At 45.3% G+C, this 25,028-nt stretch overlaps 1 protein-coding gene across 1 annotated transcript; it reads right to left on the bottom strand.

The window, feature by feature from the left end:
• Positions 1-667: 667 nt before the first annotated feature.
• On the bottom strand, positions 668-23,223 carry LOC116572770 (zinc finger protein 709-like). Its single transcript, XM_032312058.1, is given in 5 exon segments — positions 668-812; positions 815-2,309; positions 2,698-2,758; positions 2,940-3,066; positions 23,038-23,223. Coding segments are annotated over 5 exon segments (1,725 nt in total). The 5' UTR covers positions 23,041-23,223; the 3' UTR covers positions 668-773.
• Positions 23,224-25,028: the final 1,805 nt, after the last annotated feature.

Raw genomic sequence — 25,028 nt, 5'->3', positions numbered from 1 at the left:
CTATGATAAACTCTGCATACTTACAAATGTACGCCAACTACTTATTAGCCAGGAAAATAAGTCTCTTTTGATGAAAGAAAAAGAAGGAAATCTTTTCTCATATGAAAGGAGGACTATTTATAATGGATAAGGAATATCCAGTACCTGTGACATGAGGTCAATAGGAAAATGTCAACAAATACCAAAATGTCATTATTCCTTGGCCCCTTCACTTACTGAACAATTAAAAAAATATAAAAAAATTAGCCCTCCTTACATATTAGAAATACACTTTAACTCATCCATTGATCCAACAGACTTCAAAAGGGAAAGACAAAAATTTTATGACTTGAATCAAGGAAAAACGCTACCTACTAAGCTTACGTATGTACTATTGCTTAAACAGTGGTTACAGAATTGTCTCGACTCAGTGTCCAGCTGAGAAGCAACAACTGGAAGCCACAGTCCAGAGACCGAGTTTCAGAATGAAATTCATTATTTTTAATTTTGAAGCATTTCTTTCATGTAGCGAATTCTCTAGAGTACTATACTTGAATTAATTTATATCAGACTTTCCCCTATTGCTTTCACTTACAGCATTTCTCTCCAGTGGTGTTTTTACATGACCTTGTATTTGTTAAGACTGAAAACTCTCCTGTATTTTTCAGTTATAATGTACCTATCTAGTGTGCATTCTCATCACATGTTTATGTAAGGATGTGGGCCAATTGAAGGCTTTCCCACAATGTTTACATTCCAGAAGTTTCTCTCCAGTGTGAATTCTTTCATGGCTTCTAAACGAGCTGGGTCGACTGAAGGCTTTCCCACATTCTTTACATTTATAGGGTTTCTCGCCAGTGTGCACTCTCATGTGTCCCCGAAAGGTTGTGCGATAAATAAAAGCTTTCCCACATTCCTTACATTCATAGGGCTTCTCTCCAGTGTGCGTTCTTTCATGTACTTGAACATAACTTGAACAACTGAAGGCTTTGCCACATATTTTACATTCATAGGGTTTCTCTCCTGTGTGAGTCCTTTCGTGTATCCGAAAGGAACTGGGACAATTGAAGGCTTTCCCACATTCCTTACATTTATAAGGTCCATCTCCAGTGTGTGTCATCATGTGTCTTCGAAAACTTGTGAGAGAAACGAATGCTTTCCCACATTCCTCACATTTATAGGGTTTCTCTCCAGTGTGAGTTCTTCCATGTATTTGCAAACCTAGAGGAGAACTGAAGGTTTTCCCACATTGTTTACATTCATAGGGTTTCTCTGCAGTGTGAGTCCTTTCATGTCTTCGAAAGGAAGTGGGACAACTGAGGGCTTTCCCACACTGCTTACATATATAGGGTTTTTCTCCAGTGTGAGTTCTCACATGCACTTGGAAAGTAGTCAGCCAGTGGAAGGCTTTTCCACATTCTTTACATTGATAGGGTTTCTCTCCAGTGTGAGTCCTTTCATGTGTTCGAAAGGAACTAGAACAACTAAAGGCTCTGCCACATTGTTTACATTCATAGGGTTTTTCTCCAGTGTGAGATCGTTCATGTATTCGATATGAGCTGGGACAGCTGAAGGCTTTCCCACATTCCTTACATTTGTACGGTCCAACTCCGGTATGTGTTATCATGTGTCTTTGAAAGCTTCCAAGAGAAATGAAGGCTTTCCCACATTCCTTACAGTCATAGGGTTTCTCTCCAGTGTGAGTTCTTTCATGTTTTCGAAGGGAACTGGGACAACTAAAGGCTTTACCACACTTTTTACATTCATAGGGCTTCTCCCCCGTGTGAGTTCTTTCATGACTTCGAAAGGAACTGGGACAACTGAGGGCTTTCCCACACTGCTTACACTGATAGGGCTTCTCTCCAGTGTGAGTCCTTTCATGTGTCTGAAAGGTTTGATGATATCTGAAGGCTTTTCCACATTGTTTACACTGATAGGGTTTCTCTCCAGTGTGAGTCCTTTCGTGTTTTCGAACAGACTGGCGATACCTAAAGGATTTCCCACACTCCTTACATTTATAAGATTTCTCTACGCTGTGATTCCTTTCGTGTTTTTGAAAAGGCTGGAGATAACTGAAAGCTTTTCCACATTCTTTACATTTATAAGGCTTTTTTCCATATTCCTGATACTTGTATGGTTTAGGTGAAGTGTGAGATCGCTTATGCCTATTAAGGGATGAATGGCGCATAAAGACTTTTCCACACACGCTGCATTCCCATGGTTTTACTTCAGTAGTTTTCTTGTTCAGATTAAGATTTGGAATAGGACTTAAGTTTCCGCCACACTGATTACCTTCTTTACTTTGGCAGAACCTCTCTACCGTATGACTTCTGTAAAACAAAAACCAAAAAACCACCAGAAGTGTATTATTGTGATTTCCCATCTATTAGTAAATACCAGAATTACATTGTTATCAATTACATGTAGGGGAAAGGATAGGTTTTTCTGTCTTGTCTGAATTGTTTGAAAATGCGTATTCTACAAGAGGGCTCAACCATTAACTATTCTATGAAAACAGTGATAGTCACATATGGAGTTTCTGGATAATATTTCCAAATGAACTATTTTTGAAAACACTGAAGATGTGTCACATTTAAGAAAACACTTTTGGTGAAAATTTTCTAGAAGGAAATACATCTGAAGCTAGGTTTGCTTTTGCATTTTCGTAACATACAAAGATTCCCTTGGATGCTGCTTTCCACCATGAGTGCTACTCACCTTAGTTTTCTTCCCTGGTTTTTGTACTCATCTTCAATGTTATGGTCTTTCCATTTTTTCCCTACAATGAAAACCCAGAAAAAAACAATACATTATAGAAGAATTATTACAAGTCCATGATGAGTTCTGACCACGCCTGAGTTACCGGAGTATTCCTTTTCCCATTCCAATTCAAAGAATGCTGATGGGCGAGAAACACTTGTCCTCTAATGGACAAGGTCAAAGTAAGGTGTCGTCCTTACCTATTGAGGCCAGGTTCCTCAAGGTTTCCCGCATCACATCTCTGTAGAGCTTCTTCTGTGAAGGATCCAGCAGAGCCCACTCCTCCAGGGTAAAGTTTACAGCCACATCCTCAAAGGCCACTGGGTCCTAAAACATCCCACATATGTGCAGAGGAGGATGGATGAGACAGCACTAGGAATCTACAGTCAATTCGTAAGAAGCTCACATGATTCTATCTCAAAAAATTCTATGAAGTAGTCGGATGCCACTGGCTGAATGAACATACCTAGCAGAGAGTATTAATTTTTTTTTTAAAGATTTTATTTATTTATTTGACAGAGAGGGATCACAAGCAGGCAGAGAGGCAGGCAGAGAGAGAGAGGAGGAAGCGGGCTCCCTGCTGAGCAGAGAGCCCAATGCGGGACTCGATCCCAGGAGCCTGAGATCATGACCTGAGCCGAAGGCAGCGGCTTAACCCACTGAGCCACCCAGGCGCCCGAGAGTGTTAATTTTAACTTGTCAATAAGAATTTTTGTCAGAAACCGAGTTACTCCTTTCTATTTTTCCCATTTCATGGGGCGAGGGAGTTACCCAGAAACTACAGCTCAAAAAGAAGGCATCACAACTTAGAACTCTACAAAAATCCCTACATTCATGGGCCTCAGAGCTGCCGCTCACCAACTTTTAGGATTTATACGCACATCTACTGGGATGGCTAAGAGGCTAGAAGAGCTTTTCCAGAACCATTAATGGTGTACCAGGCCCTGCTGAGCGTGCGGAATGGGATAAAAGCTGCAATTTGCAAGGCAGGTTGTTTGAAAGCCACATGCTTTGGTGGCAAGTGTGCCCACCGCTGTAAAACACACACATGGCTCAGCGGCATTTTCCTCCAAGAGAACAGAAGACCTCCTTTTCCAATTTCCGGAGGCAGTGATTTTCAACCAGCTGCTCTGGAGGCCGACCTTCCATTTCTCTCACTTCTGTCCCCTCAGGTACGGCACAGGATAGGACTGCCTCACCTCCCGGCCTGCATAGCCCGCAGCTAATTCATTCCCCTAAATGCTGGCCTCTGAAAAAGATGATTAACCCACAGAGGTCTATATGCCGGGGATAACAGCTCCCACACAGTAATTTGGATGGCAGAGTTCACCCATTTGGTTAAGAAAAGAGAGGGGAAACTCACACTTCTTGGTAGATCCACGAAGTAAAATGAGCTCCCTGGGTGGGCTCTAATGACTCTTTCTATAATGGACCCGTGCACTTGCTCACAGAACGTCCTATGACCCAGTGTGCAGAAGGGAGTGGACACTACTAGCAGGCACGAGATTTCTGATCCTTATGAACGCCTGCCCATGGTATTTGTCCTTGGTTGGTATCTAGGAGCCAAGATGTAAGAGGGAGCCCACCAACCTGATGAGAGTGACTCAGTGTGCCAAAAGCTTATAAATTTATAAACTTAAGCCAAAGTTTATGCAAAGAATATGATACATCCCAAACTCTAGTTTTCACTCTGAGAGTCTGAATTTTCATTATGCACAGAAGGGGATGCCTGTGTGACCCAGGCACTGAGTCTCTAAATAAGCTTCCTGGGAAGATAACATTTCCATGTGCTGTCACAACATGTCGCTTGGGGGACTGAACCCTTCCTATGGAGTAAAACAGGAGGTAACATCTCCTTGAAGCTTGCATCTGTTTTCCTCCAGAACAAATTTACTTATATTATAATTTTTTTTTAAAGATTTTATTTATTTATTCGACAGAGAGAGAGATCACAAGCAGGCAGAGAGAGAGGAGGAAGCAGGCTCGCAGCTGAGCAGAGAGCCCGATGCGGGGCTCGATCCCAGAACCCTGGGATCATGACCTGAGCCGAAGGCAGCGGCTTAACCCACTGAGCCACCCAGGCGCCCCTATATTATAATTTTTAAAGTTTATTTATTTTTAAGTAATCTCGACACCCAATGTGGGGCTCAGACTGATGACCCAGGATCAAGAGGCACATGCTCTTCCAATTGAGCCAGTCATATACTTCCCCCCCACGGCCAAACCGATTTAATTAAATACTAAACAAAAAAAAATGGATGATAGTTAATGATCCTAATAGAAAAAGATTTAAAGTTTTAAAAAGATTTTATTTGGTAAAAGAGAGAACAGGCAGGGGGAGAAGGCGGCTCCCCAATGAGCAGAGAGCCTGATGTGAGTCTCCATCCCAGGACCCTGGGACCATGACCTGAGCCAAAGGCAGAGGCTTCACCGACTGAGCCACCCAGGTGCCCAAAAAGATTTACATTTTTATTGAGCAACAAAGAATGAAAAAAGTGAAAATATGGTACATGTTCTTAGAAACAACTCCATTTCCCAAGATGTTTCCTCTCCCAAAATGTTTTTCTATAAAATCCCATCAATCCTCAAAACAGACTTTTTAGGGGTCAACAAAAACTATTCCTCCAAACCTAGTATGAGGAAAAAAGGTCTTCCAAAGAACAAAGGGGTGGCTTGCCTAATACACATCAAAGTTTCTTAAACTATAGCATTCCAGACAGCACAGTATTAGCAGAGAGAAAAACAGACCAAGAGAAAGGAAAAGCATCTTCCATGGGCCAGCATTAAATTCTGGAAGCTGGTCAAGGGCAGATCAGACATTGTGATCTGTACAGTGGCAGACATCAGAAACCCCTCTGATGTTTTAAAAAAATTTTATTTATTTATTTGAAAAGTGGGGGGGCAGGAGAGAGAGAGAATGGGCAGGGGGAGGAGCAGATGGAGAGGGAGAAGCAGACTCTCCACTGAGCAGGGAGCCCAATGCAGGGCTCGATCCCAGGACCCTGGGATCATGATCTGAGTGGAAGGCAAATGCTTAATTGACTGAGCCACCCAGGTGCTCCCAGAAAGACAAACTATTATCTACCTGGAAAAATGCATTGTATTCACTTTTTTTTTTTTAATTTCTAATTTTTTATAAACATGTATTTTTATCTCCAGGGGTACAGGTCTGTGAATCACCAGGTTTACACACTTCACAGCACTCACCAAAGCACACACCCTCCCCAATGTCCATAATCCGACCCCCTTCTCCCAACTCCCCTCCCCCCAGCAACCCTCAGTTTGTTTTGTGAGATTAAGAGTCACTTATGGTTTGTCTCCCTGTATTCACTTCTATTCCATGGAAAATAGCCAATGTATTATAGATGAAACTAGGGCACTTGTAGAAGTCATAGATAAATGCTTCATTGACCCAAAAATAGGGAGAATTTTCTCATAAGAGGGAAAGAGTAAGACCTCAAACTAGAGACTGAACAATTCATAATCAAACTAAGGAAATTAAAAAACAAGGTAGAAGCAAATATCCGTAATAACGCGCAATACTAAAGAGTTAGGGGCGCCTGGGTGGCTCAGTTGGCTGGGCGTGTGCTTTCAGCTCAGGTCACAATCCCAGGGTCCTAGGATCAAGCCCTGTATTAGGCTCCTTGTTCAGTGGGGAGCCTGCTTCTCCCTCTGTCTGCTGCTCCCCCCTGCTCGTGCTCTCTCTGTCAAATGGATAAATAAAATCTTAAAAAACTATACTAAAAAAATAGTTTGCAGAGTTAAGACTGAACAGTTTAAAAATTAGAAAATAAACAAAACGTATTTAAACAGGAAGATGAAAGACCATATATGAAAAAAAAAAGTCCATCTGGGGGTGCCTCTACAGTGCAGTTGGCTAAGCATCTGACTCTTGGTTTTGGCTCAGGTCGTGATCTTGGGGTTGTGGGATCAAGCCCCACGTAGGGCTCCACGTTCTGTGCAGAGTCTGCTTGGGATTCTCTCTCCTTCTCTCTCTCTGCCCCTGCTGCTTGTGCCACCTCTCTCTAAACAAATAAATATTAAAAAAAAAGTCTATCTGCTAAGTAATAAGAGAAAAAAAAAAGGCCAAGCACATTACATTTCATACTGATTAGGATAAAAATTAGTTAATTTAATAACGCCAGGTGTGGATGACCAGTCAACAAATACATAAATCATGCACGAATGGAGGAAACCATCAACTGATATACTCCATTGCAATTTCCTGTCAAAATCTGAATTTGATCACGAGCTACAATATTCCTCCAATGTCCAGAGAATTTATTGTGTATCTGCACTTGGGAGTCTGACACAAGAAAGAAAGGAGTTGTATTTTTAATGAGAGTCAAAATGAAATTTGAAAAAGTCCAAATACCAAAAGCAAAGCAACGGGTAAGTTGGATGGCTCGCAGCCTCAAGATACAAGCATTTACGAAACATACCATTGCAAAGAACCAACCAAAACACATTTTGAATGTGATTTCATTAATATCTATTTACTTATTTAATAATCTATCTATTATTTTTATTTATTTGACAGAGAGAGTGAGAGAGCACAAGCGGGGGGGGGAGTAGAGGGAGGGAGAAGCGGGCTCCCTGCCGAGCAGGAAGCCTGATGTGGGGCTCGACTGCAGGACCCTGGGACCATGACCCCAGCCCAAAGGAGACACCCAACCATCTGAGCCACCCAGGCGCCCCTATACTCATATATCTAAAGGTAAAACTAAAAGAATACCATTTAGTGGGGAAAAAAAAGATGGCAAAGGTTAGGGAGAATAAAGCATCAAGTCAGAGGTCATTCATGGTGCAGGATGGAAAGAAGTCAGGTCAGGAGCCTCAGCAGACAAAACCTGTCCAAGGCCCACTTATAAATGATGATGATCACAAAGATGTTATTATTACTATTATATTGTTATTACTATGAAATCTTCCCATAGAGCATTATACATATCATTTTCTGAATATATTTGATGATAAAAATTTAAAGAATTAAGTTTGGATTAGTATGAAGTTCTAATTTTTTATTCTTGGCCCTGTGATATAGAAATCTGAATCCTAGTTCACAGATTTGGGCAGCAAAAAAACTGATAACAAGTGTTTATTTTGAAAGAATTGGTTACACAGCTCTTAAAAACAAAGGGTGAGACACACTGGCATGGAAAGATGTGAAAGATTTATCAACAGAATAAGTAAGTAAAATGCATTGCAATATATACACCAGGTTACCTTTTCTGTAGCTCTAATAGTCACCTGCAGAGGAAGGCAGACGCCCACCCAAGATCTGACTCAGATCAGACTGACCGCACACACAGGCCAAGAGGGCATGAAAAGATTTCTTCCATAATGCAAGTGCCCAGCGGAGGTAGGGCAGGGCAGGCCTCTCGACTAGGGGAGAAGTGCCTTGAGAAAGCAAGGAAAGGAACCTGGTTGGGTTTTTTATGGAGGTTTGGGAGTGGGCTAGGGTGGGACTTCGGGTACAGGGACAAGGCCTTCAGGGAACCGAGTATCTTGCCAGCACCAAGGCAGTGAATAGTTAGGCTGTCTTGCCCCCTTGTACGAAGATGGAGGAAAGGAGAGATGAAGGTTGAAAGCTATCAGCGGACGAACGTGAAAAAATGTCAGACGCCTGGTTTTAGGTCAGCCATGTAAGGAGTTCAGACGCTGGTATTCTTGTCCTCATAGGAAAAAAACCCACACATGTTAAAATCAACAACTCTCTTAGATCCATCAGAGAACTGAGGTCACAGGGAAACCACTGCTTCCAAAGTCAGAGAGACAAAAAGTAGCCAATTAAAAATATGTCCAAAATATTCTGTTCTTTACCAGGCCTTTCCTCTCAAAATCTATTTATTTTTAAAGATTTTATTTATTTATTTGACAGAAAGACAGTAAGAGAGGGAACACAAGAAGGGGGAGTGGGGGAGGGAGAAGCAGGCCTCCCACTGAGCAGGGAGCCCGATGCGGGGCTCGATCCCAGGATCCCGGACCATGACCTGAGCCAAAGGCAGACGCTTAACGGCTGAGCCACCCAGGCGCCCCTCAAAATCCATTTTATGAGAGCATGACTGACTGGGATTTTCTTGGCACCTGGTGGACCTGAGGAAGTGGAGGACAGAGAAATACTTGTGATAGTGACACATTCTTCCTTCCTGACATGAAGTATGTGACGGTTCCTCTAACACCACGGCTCCAACTCTGATTCCCCTAGTATGTGGCCATTAGTTCAACTCAGTACTAACACTAAGCGTCAGATTCACAGATTAAGCACTCACTACAACAAAACTGCCCCATTTCAGATGCCAGCCTAAATGGGGTGTCTCGTCTACTGACATTTCCAGCCAGCTGACTACAAATCCACAGATGCCTCTGAAACCCCTGAGGTTTGATAATTTGTTAAAACAATTCTGAGAACTCAAGAAAGCACTGACTGGGGTGCCTGGGTGGCTTGGTTAAGCCTCTGCTTTCAGCTCAGGTCATGATCTCAGGGTCCTGGGATTGAGCCCCACAACAGGTTCTCTGTTCCACAGGGAGTCTGCTTCCCCCCCTCTCTGCCTACCTACTTGTGATCTCTCTGTCAAATAAATAAAATCTTCAAAAAAAAAAAAAGAGCACCTGACTTACAATTACTGGTTTATGACAAGAGATAACAACTTAGGAACAGCCCAATGGAAGAGATACATAGGGGAAAGAATGAGAGCAGGGGTGAGGGGGGCAGGATCATTTGGAGCTTCCATGTTATGTTCTCTCCCCACAAGCTGTCCCCACCTCCCCATGCCTCCAGCACCTTCATGGGTTCACCAACCTGGAAGTTCTCGAAGTCCCATCTTTTTTTTTTTTTTTAAGATTTTATTTATTTATTTGAGAGAGAGAGAATGAGAGCGCGAGAGAGAGCATGAGAAGGGGAGAGTCAGAGGGTGAAGCAGATTCTCTGCTGAGCAAGGAGTCTAATGCGGGACTCGATCGCAGGACTCCAGGATCATGACCTGAGCCGAAGGCAGTTGCTTAACCAACTGAGCCACCCAGGCACCCCTCGAAGTTGCATCTTTAAGGGTTTTGATAGAAGTTTCATTATGTAGGCAGGAGTGATTAACTCATGGCCTTTGGTGATTAACTCAATCTCTAACCACTCTTCCCTTTCCAGAGGCTGGGAACTGGGGCTGAAAGTTCTAAACTTCCCATCAAGGCCTGGCGTTTCTGGTGTCCAATCCCCATCCTGAAGCTATGTAGGAGTCCACTAAGAAATGCCTCATTAGAACAAAACACTCTCTCTCACCCTTACCGCTCGGGATTCTGAGGGCTTCAGGGATCTTTGCCAGGAAGCATGCTCAAGATCAAATGTCTTCCTTGTATTTACCCCATGTGGCTCAGCTGGTTAAGCGTCCAGCTTTTGATTTCAGCTCAGGTCATGGTCTCAGGGTTGTGAGACTGAGCCCCGCATGGGACTCCGTGCTGGGCGTAAGGCCTGCTTGGGATTCTCTCTCTCTCTCCCTCTGCCCATCCCCCCAACTCCCTCTGCTAACTCAGGCTCTCTCTTAAAAAAAAAAAAGAAGTCTCCAAGGAGACACAGCATTCCATGCTGCTTATGTGAATAATAACGTGGCAACATACATGAGTTTCCCATGGACAGAACAGCAATGAGAAACAGATGAATCCACTATTAGAGCTGAATACATCAACACCCTCTATTAGTAATCAGATCAGCAGGAAGAGTATCAGAGAAAGTCGCAGTTTAATTGGGCAGCGCCATCACTGGATTTAGCTGAAAACTGTGGGATATGTCATCAAAGAGAATACATATTCTTCTCAAGTTCACATGGAAAATTCACAAAGACTCCAAAAGTGCAATCTGGTCATCTGAATGACCAACTATATTTTTGCACACATATTGGGTCTTATTCCACAGTTCCGGCCTCAAAATCTACCCCAAACTTTGGAGTTTGCTAAGGGCTTGAAGTGATGAAGGGGCTGGTGCTATGTTAGTGCAGGGACTTTGGGAAAGCACCTGAGGAAGGGGCTGGGTTGCCAATGGGGCGGACCATTTGATTGGAAAGTTGTAACTTTCAGTCCCCCCCAACCCCCGACCTCCAGGGGGCCCAGGGGCTGGAACTGAATCAGTGGCCAAGGGCCAGTGATTTAACCAGTCAAGCCTATGTAATGCAGTCTCCACAGAAACCTAACAGGATGGGGCTGGAGAGCACCGGAAAGTGACGGGACAGTGGTGCACCCAGGCAACACGGAAGGTCTGAGCCCTTTCCCTATACCACACCTTACCCCCCTCCATCTGGCCTTTCCTAGTTGTAACTTTCTTTTTTCCTAGTTGTAACTTTTTATAGTAAGTGGCAATCTAATAAGTACAATGTTTCACTGAGTTCTGTGAGCCCTCTAGCAAATTAGTGTTCATCAAAACAGAGCCAAGGAGGAGGTTGTGGGAAGCTCTGATTTATCACCAGTTAGAATAGGTCACAACCTGGACTTGTGGCCGCCCTCCTGAGTTGAAGGGGGTTGACAGAAATTCTACTCTGTAGGTCAGAGCATGGGTAACAGCCTGGTGTGTGTGTGCGGTCTCGGACCTCAACCTCAACCTCTGGAAGCTGCCACTATCTCTAGAAGTCAAAGCTAATATAAGGAGACAAGAAAAAGAAATAAAAGGCATACAGGGGTGCCTGGGTGGCTCAGTGGGTTAAAGACTCTGCCTTCGGCTCAGGTCATGATCCCGGGGTCCTGGGATCGAGCCCCGCATCGGGCTCTCTGCTCCACGAGGAGCCTGCTTCCTCCCCTCGCTCTGCCTGCCTCTCTGCCTACTTGTGATCTCTCTCTGTCAAATAAAGAAAATCTTAAAAAAAAAAAGGAATGGGAAGTAAAAAACAAAAACTGTCTTTGACACATATAAAAATGACTATCTAAGGAGCAAATGTCAAACAATCCATCACAACAAGGAAAGTCCTCTGAACTAGAAGAAAGTAGAGTAAGGCTGAAGGGATAAAAGGTTAATAGAGCGGGGCACTTGTGTGGCTCAGGTGGTTAAGCGACTGCCTTCAGCTCAGGTCATGATCCTGGAGTCCCAGGATTGAGTCCTGCATCGGGCTCCCTGCTCCCCGGGGAGTCTGCTCTCCCTCTGACTTCTCCACTCGCACGCTCACTCCCTCTCTCAAATAAATAAATAAACATTTTAAAAAAGGTTAATCTAGTAAAGGAAAAATTGTGCCATCCTATAGATCCAAACAAATAGAGTCAACTGATCTATGACAAAAGACAAAGGCCATTCAATATAGAAGACAGTCTTTTCAACAAAAAGTGCCAGGAAAAGCAGAATCCACATGAAAAAAATTCTATAGATACAGAGCTTACAGCTTCTGTAAAAGTTAACTCAAAACAGACTCAGAGATATATAAAAAATTCCCGTAAGATAACACAGGAGAAAATTTAGACGACCTGGGGTTTGGTAATAATTTCTCAGATAGAACGCCAAAATCAAGATCCATGAAAGGAAAAATGATAGTTGAGTTTGGCTTCATTAAAATGAAAACCCGATCTGTGAAAATTAAGAGATGGAAAACAGAAGCCACAGACTGGGAGAAAACCTTCACAAAACACTTCTCTGATAAAGGGCTAGTCTCCAAAATGTCCAAAGAATTCTTAAGACAAGAACAGTAAGACAAGCAACACAATTAAGAAATGGGAGAGGGGCACCTGGGTGGCTCAGTGGGTTAAAGCCTCTGCCTTCGGCTCAGGTCATGGTCCCAGGGTCCTGGGATCGAGCCCCGCATCGGGCCCTCTGCGCAGCGGGGAGCCTGCTTCCTCCTCTCTCTCTCTGCCTGCCTCTCTGCCTACTTGTGATCTCTGTCTGTCAAATAAATAAATAAAATCTTAAAAAAAAAAAGAAAGAAATGAGAGAAAGATGGGGCACCCGGGTGGCTCAGTGGGTTAAGCCGCTGCCTTCAGCTCAGGTCATGATCTCAGGGTCCTGGGATCGAGCCCCGCATCGGGCTCTCTTCTTCCCCCCACCCTCTACCTGCCTCTGCCTACTTGTGATCTTTCTCTGCCAAATAAATAAATAAATAAAATCTTAAAAAAGAATGGGAGAAAGATGTGAACACACCCTTCACCAAAGATATATAGATGGTAATTAAGCATATAAAACAATGCTCAACACCATGTCATTAGGAATTGTGAATGAGAGAATGATATATAGCCTGACATTTATTACAACAGCAAAAATTCAAGACACTGAAAAAAAAGAAAAACCAACAACAAATAATAGTGAAGATGTGGGGCAATAGGAGCCTTCATTCATGGCTGATGGGAATGGAAAATACATGTCTATTTTGGGAGGTGGGCAGTTTCTTTTTTTTTAATTTTATTTATTTATTTGACAGAGACAGATCACAAGTAGGCAGAGAGGCAGGCAGAGAGAGAGAGGGAAGCAGGCTCCCCGCTGAGCAGAGAGCCTGATGTGGGGCTCGATCCCAGGACCCTGAGATCATGACCTGAGCTGAAGGCAGAGGCTTAACCCACTGAGCCAGCCAGGCACCCAAGGTGGGCAGCTACTTAAAAAACAAACTATTTTTTTTAACCATACAGCAGTCACCATCCTTCCTATTACTCCAAATGAGTTGCAAACTCATAAAAATACTTCATAAAGAAACCTGCACTAGAGTGTTTATAAAGGCATTATTCGGGATTCCCAAGACTTACATGTAACTAAAGTATCCTCCAACAGGTGAATGGAAAAGTAATCACTGGGACCTCCATATAATGAAATATTATTTAGTAGTAACAGGAAAGGAGGTATCAAGCCAGAAAGACGTGGGATAACCTCAAAATCATATTGTGAGGTGAAGGCAGAGACTATGGCAAGGCTACCCACTGTATGGTTCAAGCATAGTTCTGGAAAGCCCCAAACCAGAGACAGTTAATTAGCTACAGTTGCCCGGGATCTGGGGGGTGGGAAGGAGGAATGACTAAATGGATGGCAGGGAGTGCTTAGGGAAGGGAAAGTAGATACATGATCCAGAAATGACAGACACACATCATTTGATGCTGCCAAAGCCCAGAGACTGTGTGACACAGAGACTGGCTACTGTAGACCAAGGACTTTACCGCATCAGTACCGGCTCACAGAATGTAACAACTATACCACAGCAATGCGAAATATAAAAAATAGGGCAAACTATATGAAGGCAAGAGGGTTATGTGGGAACTCTTTGTCCTTTGTTTTTTTAAGATTTTATTTACTCATTTGAGAGAGAGAAAGAACATGCGCGTACCCGAGCACACAAATGGGGAGGGGGCAGAGGGAGAGGGAGAAGCAGGCTCCCCACCGAGCAGGGAGTCCCACGCAGGGCTCCATCCTGGGACCCCGGGACCATGACCTGAGCCGAAGGCAGATGCGTAACCGATGGAGGCACCCAGGCGCCCCCTCTTCTGATTAAGTTTTCTGTAAAACTAAAACTGCTGTAGAGGAAGTCCGTCTGGGGAAAAAAACAAAAGACAGAGGCGTTCATACTCACCCCTGATGACTGACGACTAAAGAGGCCATCGTTCATTCAACTGATCTGAATTTATCAGTGACCTACATGGCACCCTCTGAGGCCTAAACCCAGAGACCTGGGAGAACAGAAATTTCCACTGAACGCCTTCCGGACAGCCAGCCACGGTGTGTTCGGAGAAGCGACATGAATGTCTTCGTTGCTCTCAGTAGCATCTAGAACTCTGCTGGGGTAAGGCGTGTCCAGGCAAGGACTCACACTGGGACCTCAGCGCACGTGGAGACAGGTATCACCTTGGTTTGTATGTTGGAGACGTCTAGAAGGAAAGAGTCCCCGACTTTTTACCACGAAGGAGCGTCTCTTCACAATCCCCCAAGAGTCTACAAACGTAGCTGAAGCCAGCGCTGGTCAGTGCTAAGGTGATGGGCTGATGAAGGGCGGGCAGTTTGGGGCCTGGGGCCACTTCTTGCCTCAGAAGCCCATGGACAAGGTAAGGCCATCACGGGCAATCCCAGGAGGCCTGAGGAGTGGTCACCGAGGCCTCTGTCCTGAAACAGTGTTGGGGGCACTCACAGGTGTGCCTGCTGTGTGGCAACCGGACCAGGGCCCAGAGCCTTCCGTGTTGTCATGGGGGTTCCTAGTCAGGGTGGACCGTTTTGAGCAGCAACGGGCTCAAGTAGGATTTTAAGCAAAGAGTATGCTGCGGCCACAACACCAAAGGAATCTAGCCAGTGTGGTGGCTGCGGAGAGGGACAGCAGTTACTTCAAGGAGGGTGACAAGGAGGGAACAGGCTCCAGATTACCAAATAATTTTTAAGATTTTTAAAAAAAGATTTTATTTCTTTGAGAGAGCACAAGGGGAGGGGCAAAGGGAGTGGGAGAGGGCCAAGCAGGCTTTTTACTGAGCAAGGAGCCCGATGCGGGGCTCGATCCCAGGACCCTGGGATCACGACCTAGCCGAAGGCAGAGGCTTTAACCCACAGAGCCACCCAGGTGCCCCGAGAGACAGGAAAACTGAAGGGACCTCACAAAAAAAGCATTTTTTTCCTTTGCTACTTTTCCTGTTTCTATTCTTGCTAGTACCTGTACCCCTGCCTTACACAAGCCTCTTTTTTTTTTTTTAGAAGATTTTATTTATTTATTTGACAGAGAGAGAGAGAAATCACAAGCAGGAAGAGAAGCAGGCAGAGAGAGAGGGGGAAGTAGGCTCTCCGCTGAGCAGAGAGCCTGATGCGGGACTGGATCCCAGGACCCTGAGATTATGACCTGAGCTAAAGGCAGAGGTTTAACCCATTGAGCCACCCAGGTGCCCCAAGCCTCTTTTTTTTTTTTAATTTATTTATTTGACAGATAGAGATCACAAGTAGCCAGAGAGTCAGGCAGAGAGAGAGGAGGAAGCAGACTCTCCGCGGAGCAGAAAGCCCAACGCGGGGCTCGATCCCAGGGCCCTGAGATCATGACCTGAGCCGAAGGCAGAAGGCCTTTTTTTTTTTTTTTTTTAAATAGCCTCCCATACAGGGCCTGAACTCAGGACCCTGAGATCCAGATTTGAGATGACTTCAAGAGTCAGAGGCTTAACAGACTCAGCCCCCTAGGCACCCCCTTACACATGCCTTAATGTATGTCCTCCTTGTAAAGACCAGGGAGTTAATGATTTCTTTGGTGTTTTCCAGTACAACAGATAACATCCAAGGAATGGCCTGGAGGGGTCATCGTACACCTTTTCAAAGACCACTGACTCCAGATACCCGGCCGCCAAGACACCTGGCTCCAAGGCACACGTGAGGTATGGAGGACACCAGAGCACTCGTGCTCACTGGGCCAGGTCCCAGACACCTGAGAGGACACCTACATCAAACCAGCATTCCCAATAAGAACCCCAGACCTAAGGGGTCCCTGGATGGCTCAGCTGGTTAAGCGTCTGCCTTCAGCTCAGGTGATGATTCCAGGGTCCTGGCATGAAGCCCTGCATTGAATAAATAGAACATTAAAAAAAAAGATTTTACTTATTTATTTGACACAGAGAGAGAGATTACAGGTAGGCAGAGAGGGGTGGGGGGGCGGCAGGAAGCAGGCCCCCTGCTGAGCAGAGAGCCCAATGTGGGGCTCGATCCCAGGACCCTGAGATCATGACCTGAGCGGAAGGCAGAGGCTTTAACCCACTGAGTCACCCAGGCGCCCGCCCCGCTCTCTATCTTCAATAAACTCTGCTTTCACTTGCTGCGGGCTTACATTTGATTTCTATCCTAAGCATAACCAAGGACCCTCTTGGCTGGTCCTGTGGGACCCCCTCTGGGTCTTCAGAGCCAGTTTCTCTGCATCAGTTTCAACACTTTTTTCTTCGGTTTCCTCTCTGGTTTTGTTTTCGTCCATCACTGGGTATACTTCAGGGAGCGGGGTGCTCTCTACCTGGGTTTTTGTACACTGTTTCCTCCTGGGAGCCTCAGAGCAGTGCCAGCAGGGCCTGGAGCCTCCTGCATGACCGCTGGTTGTTTTATTGAGCTTGAGAACCCTGGACTCAGATCAAGTTTGAACTAATGCCTTTGCTGTGCCACAGGGGCCCCTGAGTGTGTCCCTTAAACTTGAGGCTCCAGATCTTTGCTGCAGGAGGCAGGGGTGGCACAGAGGGACTGAAGGGTCCCTGGGATTAGGGGTGTGGACTCAGTCCACCGGCTTCTGGCTGCCCTGCCCTCTCCTCTTTCTCTAACTCAGTGACCACTATTTCTGGAGTGACCCCCCCCTTCCCCGTGGGCCCTCCTCTTGCACAGGATAGAGTCCCCTCTGCCACTCCACCCTCAGGTATGTGGGGCCAACCGAGGCTCTGTCACAGTGTCACCCTACCACAGACATAAATCAGCAAACACATCGTCCTGGACCACTTTAAGGAGGGCCTCGCTCTTACACTCCTGCTCTCACAGGCCTGGGGATTGTGTAAACCGCCGAGTCTGGTAGGCTGAACACAGAACTGAGGCGTGGGAGGGTCAGCCATGCGACACCAGGCAGCACAGGTCACAGCAAGCGCTCCCTAGCCCCCAGCGTCCCCAGAACATGCCTCCATCAGGCATCAGCACAGGTGAGGTCAGAGCAAGAGAAGCGGACCCACAGCCTAGCGGTCCTGCCCGGACGTGGCTGGTGGTGCCAGTGATTATGGTCACCTGCGGAGATGTGGTTCCCATGTGGAGACTGGGGTCAGTGTGGCACCGGGACACACAGATACAGAGCAAGAAGGCAGGAAAAGGTTTACAAATCACATAATAAAGGTCTCTGGGGAGGGGAGGGCTGGCCCTTCAAGCAGCTCTGATTGGGCTTCAGAAAGCAGTGAAAAGAGCCTGGTCTGGGGTTCATTGTGGCTGGGGGCTGGGGCCGGGGCAAGAATCCTTGCCTGGGGCAGGGGCCTGTGTGATCTGAATCTCTTGCCATCTCTAGAGGAGACACCACTTAGACTTTCTCATTAGCCTGATCCAGTGGGAGGCAGAAGACAAAGAGGGAGGGAGGAAACTTAAACTGTGAGTCAACATCCAAATTACGGAAGCTGACTGCTCATACAAGGAGAAAATTGTGGTTAGGAAAAATGCACATTTGCAAGAGCTTGTCTTCATGTAAAGACAATATATATATATTGTCTTTACATATAAATTATTATTATATATATACATAATATACATATATTATATGTGTATATATTATATATAGAATATATAGTCTTTATATTTATATATTTAAATTAACATATTAGAAATATAATATATAATATTTAAATATATTAAATAATATAAATATATTATAAATATAATATATATAATTTATATAATATTTATAATATACATTTAAATTTAAATATATCTAAATACATATCTAGAGACTATATATGTATATTATATGTCATATAAAGACATATAAAGAAACACTAACAGGATGCTCAAGAAATGATCAACACTCATTTTTGGGGGTGGCTGAAGCCAGAGCTCTGGAGTAGACCAGGGTGTTCTGGCACTGGATCTCCTTAGACTATATTTTACATTTTTTGCTAACCCTTGCATATATTTTTTAAGGTAAACAGTAATATATATAAACCATAGTTTTTCTTTTTCTTTTTTTTTTTTTTTAAGATTTTATTTATTTATTTGACAGAGAGAGACCACAAGTAGGCAGAGAGGCAGGCAGAGAGAGAGGAGGAAGCAGGCTCCCCGCAGAGCAGAGAGCCCGATGTGGGGCTCGATCCCAGGACCCTGAGATCATGACCTGAGCCGAAGGCAGAGGCTTTAACCCACTGAGGCACCCAGGCGCCCCCATAGTTTTTCTTTTTAATACCCTTTCTTTTGAATAACCTTCCTATGCTTTTTTAAATTTAATGAAAAGTTTTTTCTACATAGGAAACCATTCTAAGATTTCATCCTTTAAACATGAACACTTATGAGGTGCCTGGGGGGCTCAATCAGCTGAGTGTCCGGTTCTTGATTTCAGCTCAGGTCGGGATTTCCAGGCTGTGGGACTGAGCCCTGTGTTGGGCACTGTGCTCAGCAGGGAGTCTATTTGAGATTTTTCTCTCTCTCCCTCTCTCCCTCTGGCCCCCCAGTCCCCGGTTATGTGCACGCATGCTCTCCCGCTTTAAAATAAATACATATTAAGAAAAATAAACATAGGGATGCCAGGGTCGCTCAGTCGTTGAGAGTCTGCCTTCGGCTTAGGTCATGATCCCAGGGTTCTGGGATCGAACCCCGTATCAGGCTCCCTGCTCAGCTGGAAGTCTACTTCTCCTTCTCCCACTCTCCCTGCTTGTGTTCCCTCTCTCTCTGTCAAATAAATATATAAAATCTTAAAAAAAATCAGTATTTATAAAAGTTTAAGCCATGAGAAACAAAAAGAATTTCAAATCTCTTTGCATAATAAAAGGCACCACAGTTGGTGGAAAAATTGTATAGCTCTGTATAGAAGAATGAAACTTGACCATTCTCTTATACCATACACAATGATAAACTCAAAATGGATAAAAGACCTCAACGTGAGGCAGGAATCTATCAGAATCCTAGAGGAGAACATAGGAAGTAACCTCTTTGATATCGGCCACAGGAACTTCTTTCAAGATATGTCTCCAAAGGCAAAGGAAACAAAAGCGAAAATTAACTTTTGGGACTTCATCAAAATCAAAAGCTTCTGGGACGCCTGGGTGGCTCAGCTGGTTGGGCGGCTGCCTTCGGCTCAGGTCATGATCCCGGGGTCCTGGGATCGAGTCCCGCATCGGGCTCCTTGCTTGGCGGGGAACCTGCTTCTCCCTCTGCCTCTGCCTGCCTCTCTGCCTGCCTGTGCTCACTGCTCTCTCTCCCTCTGTCTCTGACAAAAAAAAAAAAAAAAAAAAAGATCAAAAGCTTCTGCACAGCAAAGGAAACGGTCAACAAAAAAGAGAGACAACCCACGGAATGGGAGAAAATATTCGCAAATGACACTACAAACAAAGGGCTGATATCCAAAATATATAAAGAACTCCTCAAACTCAACACTCAAAAAACAGATAATCACGTCGAAAAACGGGCAGAAGACATGAACAGACACTTCTCCAATGAAGACATACAGATGGCTAATAGACACATGAAAAATGTTCATCATTATTAGCCATCAGGGACATTCAAACCAAAACCACAATGAGATACCACCTCACACCAGTTAGAATGGCCAAAATCAACAAGCCAGTAAACAACAAGTGTTGGACAAGATGTGGAGAAAGGGGAACCCTCTTGCACTGTTGATGGGAATGCAAGTTGGTGAAGCCACTTTGGAAAACAGTGTGGAGATTCCTTAAGAAATGAAAAATAGAGCTTCCCTATGACCCTGCAATTGCACTACTGGGTATTTACCCCAAAGATACAGATGTCGTGAAAAGAAGGGCCATCTGTACCCAATGTTCATTGCAGCAATGGCCACAGTCACCAAACTGTGGTAAGAGCCAAGATGACCTTCAACAGACGAATGGATAAGGAAGATGCAGTCCATATACACTATGGAGTATTATGCCTCCATCAGAAAGGATGAATACCCAACTTTTGTATCAACATGGACGGGACTGGAGGAGATTATGCCGAGTGAAATAAGTCAAGCAGAGAGAGTCAATTATCATATGGTTTCACTTACTTGTGGAGCATAAGGAATAACACAGAGGAAACTGGGAGGAAAGGAGAAGGGAGCTGGGGGAAATCGGAGGGGGAGACGAACCATAAGAGACTGTGGACTCTGGGAAACTGAGGGTTTTGGAGGGGCGGGGGAGGGGGCTGGGAAAGCCTGGTGGTGGGTATTAAGGAGGGCATGCATTGCATGGAGCACTGGGTATGATGCATAAACAATGAATCTTAGAACACTGAAAAAATTAAATTAAATAAAAAAACACGAAAAAGAAAAAAAGGCACCATAGTTTCTCCTTTCAACTTTCACTGGGGGGTTAAGATTAAGTAGCATATTATAATGCACTAAAGATCTGGCCTTCAGACATGAAATGTATGGGAATTATCAAAGATTTATGCACATTTTGAGTAGTTTTCCTTGTATCAATTAAAAGAGGAATTAATTTGCCTTAACCTTTAGCTGTATTACAGCGTTCAAATTTCCAAAACTCCCTCTACACACACACATATACACAAAACCTGACCTCAAATGTAAAACCTACCCGAGAACCTCAAATACCCCCATCTCGCCTCTTGAGAACCTTTTGCCTAAAGGGAACAAACATTGTTTGGTTCCAGGATTCTTTCCATTACTTCCACTGTATCTTTCAATCGACCTGTATTTTCAAAATCCAATAACTAAAAATGTCATGCTCTCACAAAGCAAACAGTATCACACATGGCTGAGGGAAGCTACCTAAAGTTAAAGGTTACAAAATGCAATATACAAACATACAAGGAAAGAAACGCAAATATTTGAATCAGGTGAGATAAGCAGCCTGCTTCCACAGCTCAGAAGGAAAATTCATATTCCCAGCTTGTGGTCCAGACGGCACCTGTTGGAATACAACCTCTAGAGTCAGAGAGGAGGTTTGGGGAGGAACACTTGGAGCCCCAGGAATGAAGCCTGGGAGCGATGTACACAACTCTCTTAGGGCATAATGGAAACATTCCTCTCTCAGGGTTCCATTCATACAAGTTAAGAAACTACTGGCCAGATTCGGTGTAAGGATCTAACTCAAAAGAACTCCCCAATTCACAAACACTTGGTCCAGAAGACCTACTTCCTGATCTTCAGACTTTCTCAATGTACAAAATTACTCTGAGTGCACTTACACTGCACACGCAAAGCTCAAGCTTATGTCTAGAAACAGGCACAAGGAAACCACAATTTCCACCTCAGGAAGAGCAGCACTGCCCTGTCCTGTAATGCCATCCCCCACGTACACAGGCATCCCTTGTGTTCATTTTGTGAACCATTTCCTTGGTTCTCCAGCTTCTCTCAGTTCCTTCGGTGGTGTCTTCCAGGAAGAACCAGCTGGGCCTTCAAGTACCTCCCTTCTCAGGCTCAAGGGGGAGTCCTTACCTTAGAAACACTGACCTCAGGCTTCTGCTTCCTACCAAGTTGCTCTGAACCACCACTAATCCCTCAAATGTGATAAGCCTAGCGTCTGGACAAAATCAAACCTGGTGTTTATGAATAAGGGAGAAAAGAAAACTGTAAGGATTCTTCTAGTAAAACAAAGAGAACACACCAACATCTACTTCTTTTGAAAATAAAAATATGTTAATTACAATTTCCATCGCAAAAAACTGTTTGGAAACAATCATAATTGAACACACTTCTAGGTACTGCAAGTCTAAGTCCTGATACTGCATTTCAAATCACCTAAAAGGACAAATCTCTGGGCCTTAACACACCCGCTCATGGGAAGGAAAAAAAAAGGAAACAAAATTTGTAATAAATGTAACAATGGAATTTTTTCCCCCTGAAATGCACCCCTTTCTTGCCTCTTTGTAAAATTTCATACTTTGGAGATCTACTGGTTAAAAACATTTTAACTTAACTGAAACATGCAGGCTTAAAGTTGAATAAAGTCACAAACTCACATAGGGTCAAAACTGACAGGAGACAACACTCAGGGAAGTCTCCAAGGAGGAACCGCCAACCAAAGGATTTCCCATAGGAAGTCGATGCCCAGGGAAGACCCTGGGAGGAGAGGCAAAGGGATTTCATGCGACGTATTCCAGGTGTTTAGTCTTGGCTCTCCTCTTAAGTAAAACATCCATGGGCCAAAAAGATAAATCTTTAAAAAGAGCCATCCATGGCTCTGTGGGTAAATGATAAAATACTGCGTAATATGAAATGCATCCCGGAGAACAAATAGTTAATAATGATGCTCTGAACTGGAGAGGAAAGATGGCGTTTCAGAAAACACGGAAAGATCTGGAAATTGAGGCATTTATTGCCAGTCCCATGAAGAGCTAGGCTGGGGGCACAGGGTCGTGACTTTGAGACCCTACTCCCCAAATGTCTGGAAAAGTGCGGGGACACTGAGTCCCCCCAGGGAGAGAGGGAAGGGGACCCCACAGACCACAGCACCTCCCGCGCACGAACCTGGGAGAACGAGGCATGACCGTCCCCTGATGACCCTCCCTGTGGTCATCGCCCGATCTGAGGGGATCGCGGCCACGCAGGGACGGGACAGGATGGCATGGGTTCCTGCGGCCGGGGCGCCCCGCGCTGCGTGCCGCGCCATCCGCGGCCTCGGGTCCCCAGACTCCGGAGTTCACCGCGGGGAAGCCAGGTCCAGCCGCGGCCGGTTCCAGCCGGTCCCACCGCCCCCCTCTCCCGACTCCCGGCCCCGCACACTCACCATTGCCCGCTTTCTGGGGTACCGGGTCGACCACCATGCGATTGCCGCGGCCGGCGGAGCTCACGGCCACAGAGGATGTGGCGGAAGCTCCCCAAGCCTTTCAGGACAGCGCGAGGTGATGCGAGCCTCAGCCGGACAGCGGCGACGGCACCCAGTCCCCACCGTCCACAGCGCGTCGCCCGCACGTACCGTTCCAGCGACTCCCCTGATTGGGCCGTTCGCGAGGCCCCGCCCCCGCCCGCCTGAGTGACAGCGGGCCGGAGGTCACGTCTTTGAGTCGACCTTGCTCGGGCGGCGGGCTGCCACCTGGTCTCTGCGAGGACGTCGCTCTGAACCGCGAGGCCGCCAGGCCACTCACGGAGCCGAGACCCTTCCTCACAAACACGGACCCAAGTGACCTCACATAGTGCGGAGTCTGGTTCCATTTGGATCCTGGACCGTCTGCCACCAGGGAGTCTTCTGCCCACCACGCCCCCCAACCGCACTCGTTTGTATGGAAAGAATCTCGAAGCCCTGGGCCACTTAGCGTGCTGGGAGGTTTGAACCCCACAGTCCTAGACCAGCCCCGAAGCCTCAGGTGCTCGCAGGTCAGAGACCTACTGAGACAAAAACCCACTGGAAAGCCTTTCAGCGTCATTCTGTGGATACTTACCTGCTCAAAGGTCAAAGGAGGAAAACGGAAAGAACACCGCTTAGGGACAAATAAGAGACGGTGAAGGTACCGAGGATAAAGCATGGGGACAGCGGCCATCGAAGGGGCAGGACAGAGGCGAGCCACGGAGGGGAACATGAGACTCTCACTACTGCCCACACTTAGGAATCTTGATGATGACTTCGGGGATGTTTATATCCTTAGCAAATCCTACCGCAAAACATTTTCTACATTCTTTCCTCAATATATGTGATGATAAACAATTTTAAGAAGTATTTGAGATTGAAAAAAACATAATTTGTATTTTTTCTTTTTTCTGTAATGTGGTAATGTGAGCTTTCATTTCCAGCTTTAGCAGAAACCCCCAAGGTTTGGTTGAAAAGTAGAAAATAAAACACACCTACTAGGAATTCATGAAAGGGTTTATTACTTTCATAATGGAAGTTTCTGGGGAGGACAAGGCAGGCCTCTCAAGCAGGTGGGAATTTCTTGACAGAGCAAGGAAAGGAGACAGGCAGGTATTTTTTTTTTTAATTTCTCTTTTATTTATTTTTTAAAAAAATTTTATATATTTATTTGACCGACGGAGATCACAAGGAGGCGGAGAGGCAGGCAGAGAGGCGGGGGGAAGCAGTCTCCTCGCCAGGCAGAGAGCCCGATGCAGGGCTCTATCCCAGGACCCTGGGATTACAACCCGAGCCGAAGGCAGAGGCTTAAACCCACTGAGCCACCCAGGCGCCCCAACAGGCATGTGTTTTTACTGAGGGTGATTGGAGGGTGCCTAGGTGAAAGTTTAGTACTGTGACAGACTCTCTTGCCAGGGCCAAAGCTAAGCGCCCAGGCTTTCTTATTACCTCATACAGATGTGGAACACAGAGGGACCAGGGAGAGGTAAAACTCTAAAGCAGTCAGCTGTCAGATAGTAGAAAATATATACATATTGCTTTCTGTTCCAAATTCCTGGAGCTTGTAAATTCCTAGAGATAAGAGTACTAGGAGCCAGGCTTGTTCTAATATTTGGTCTTTGACTCTGTCCCTGACATAGGGCTCCTGAAACCATATAAAGTCCTAAGTGATAAGAGCATTAGAAGCATCTTTTGTTCTAATGAGGTGACACTGGGTGGGCTCTTGGGTGGGGAATGGTCATCAGAAAGTCCAAGCCATGCTTAGAAGCTTTGAATTTTTAGCTCAACTCATCCTCCAGAAAGGGGGGAGGAGCTAGAAATGGAGTTAATATTTGATCATGTTTAGGGAAGGATGTCTGGGTGGCTCAGCCGGTCAAATACCTGAGTCTTGATTTCAGCTCAGGTCATACTTTCAGGGTCCTGGGATCAAGCCC

The sequence above is a fragment of the Mustela erminea genome, chromosome 1, assembly GCF_009829155.1.
Source record: "Mustela erminea isolate mMusErm1 chromosome 1, mMusErm1.Pri, whole genome shotgun sequence".
NCBI lineage: Eukaryota > Metazoa > Chordata > Mammalia > Carnivora > Mustelidae > Mustela > Mustela erminea.
This window is presented reverse-complemented; position numbering and strand designations above follow the sequence as displayed.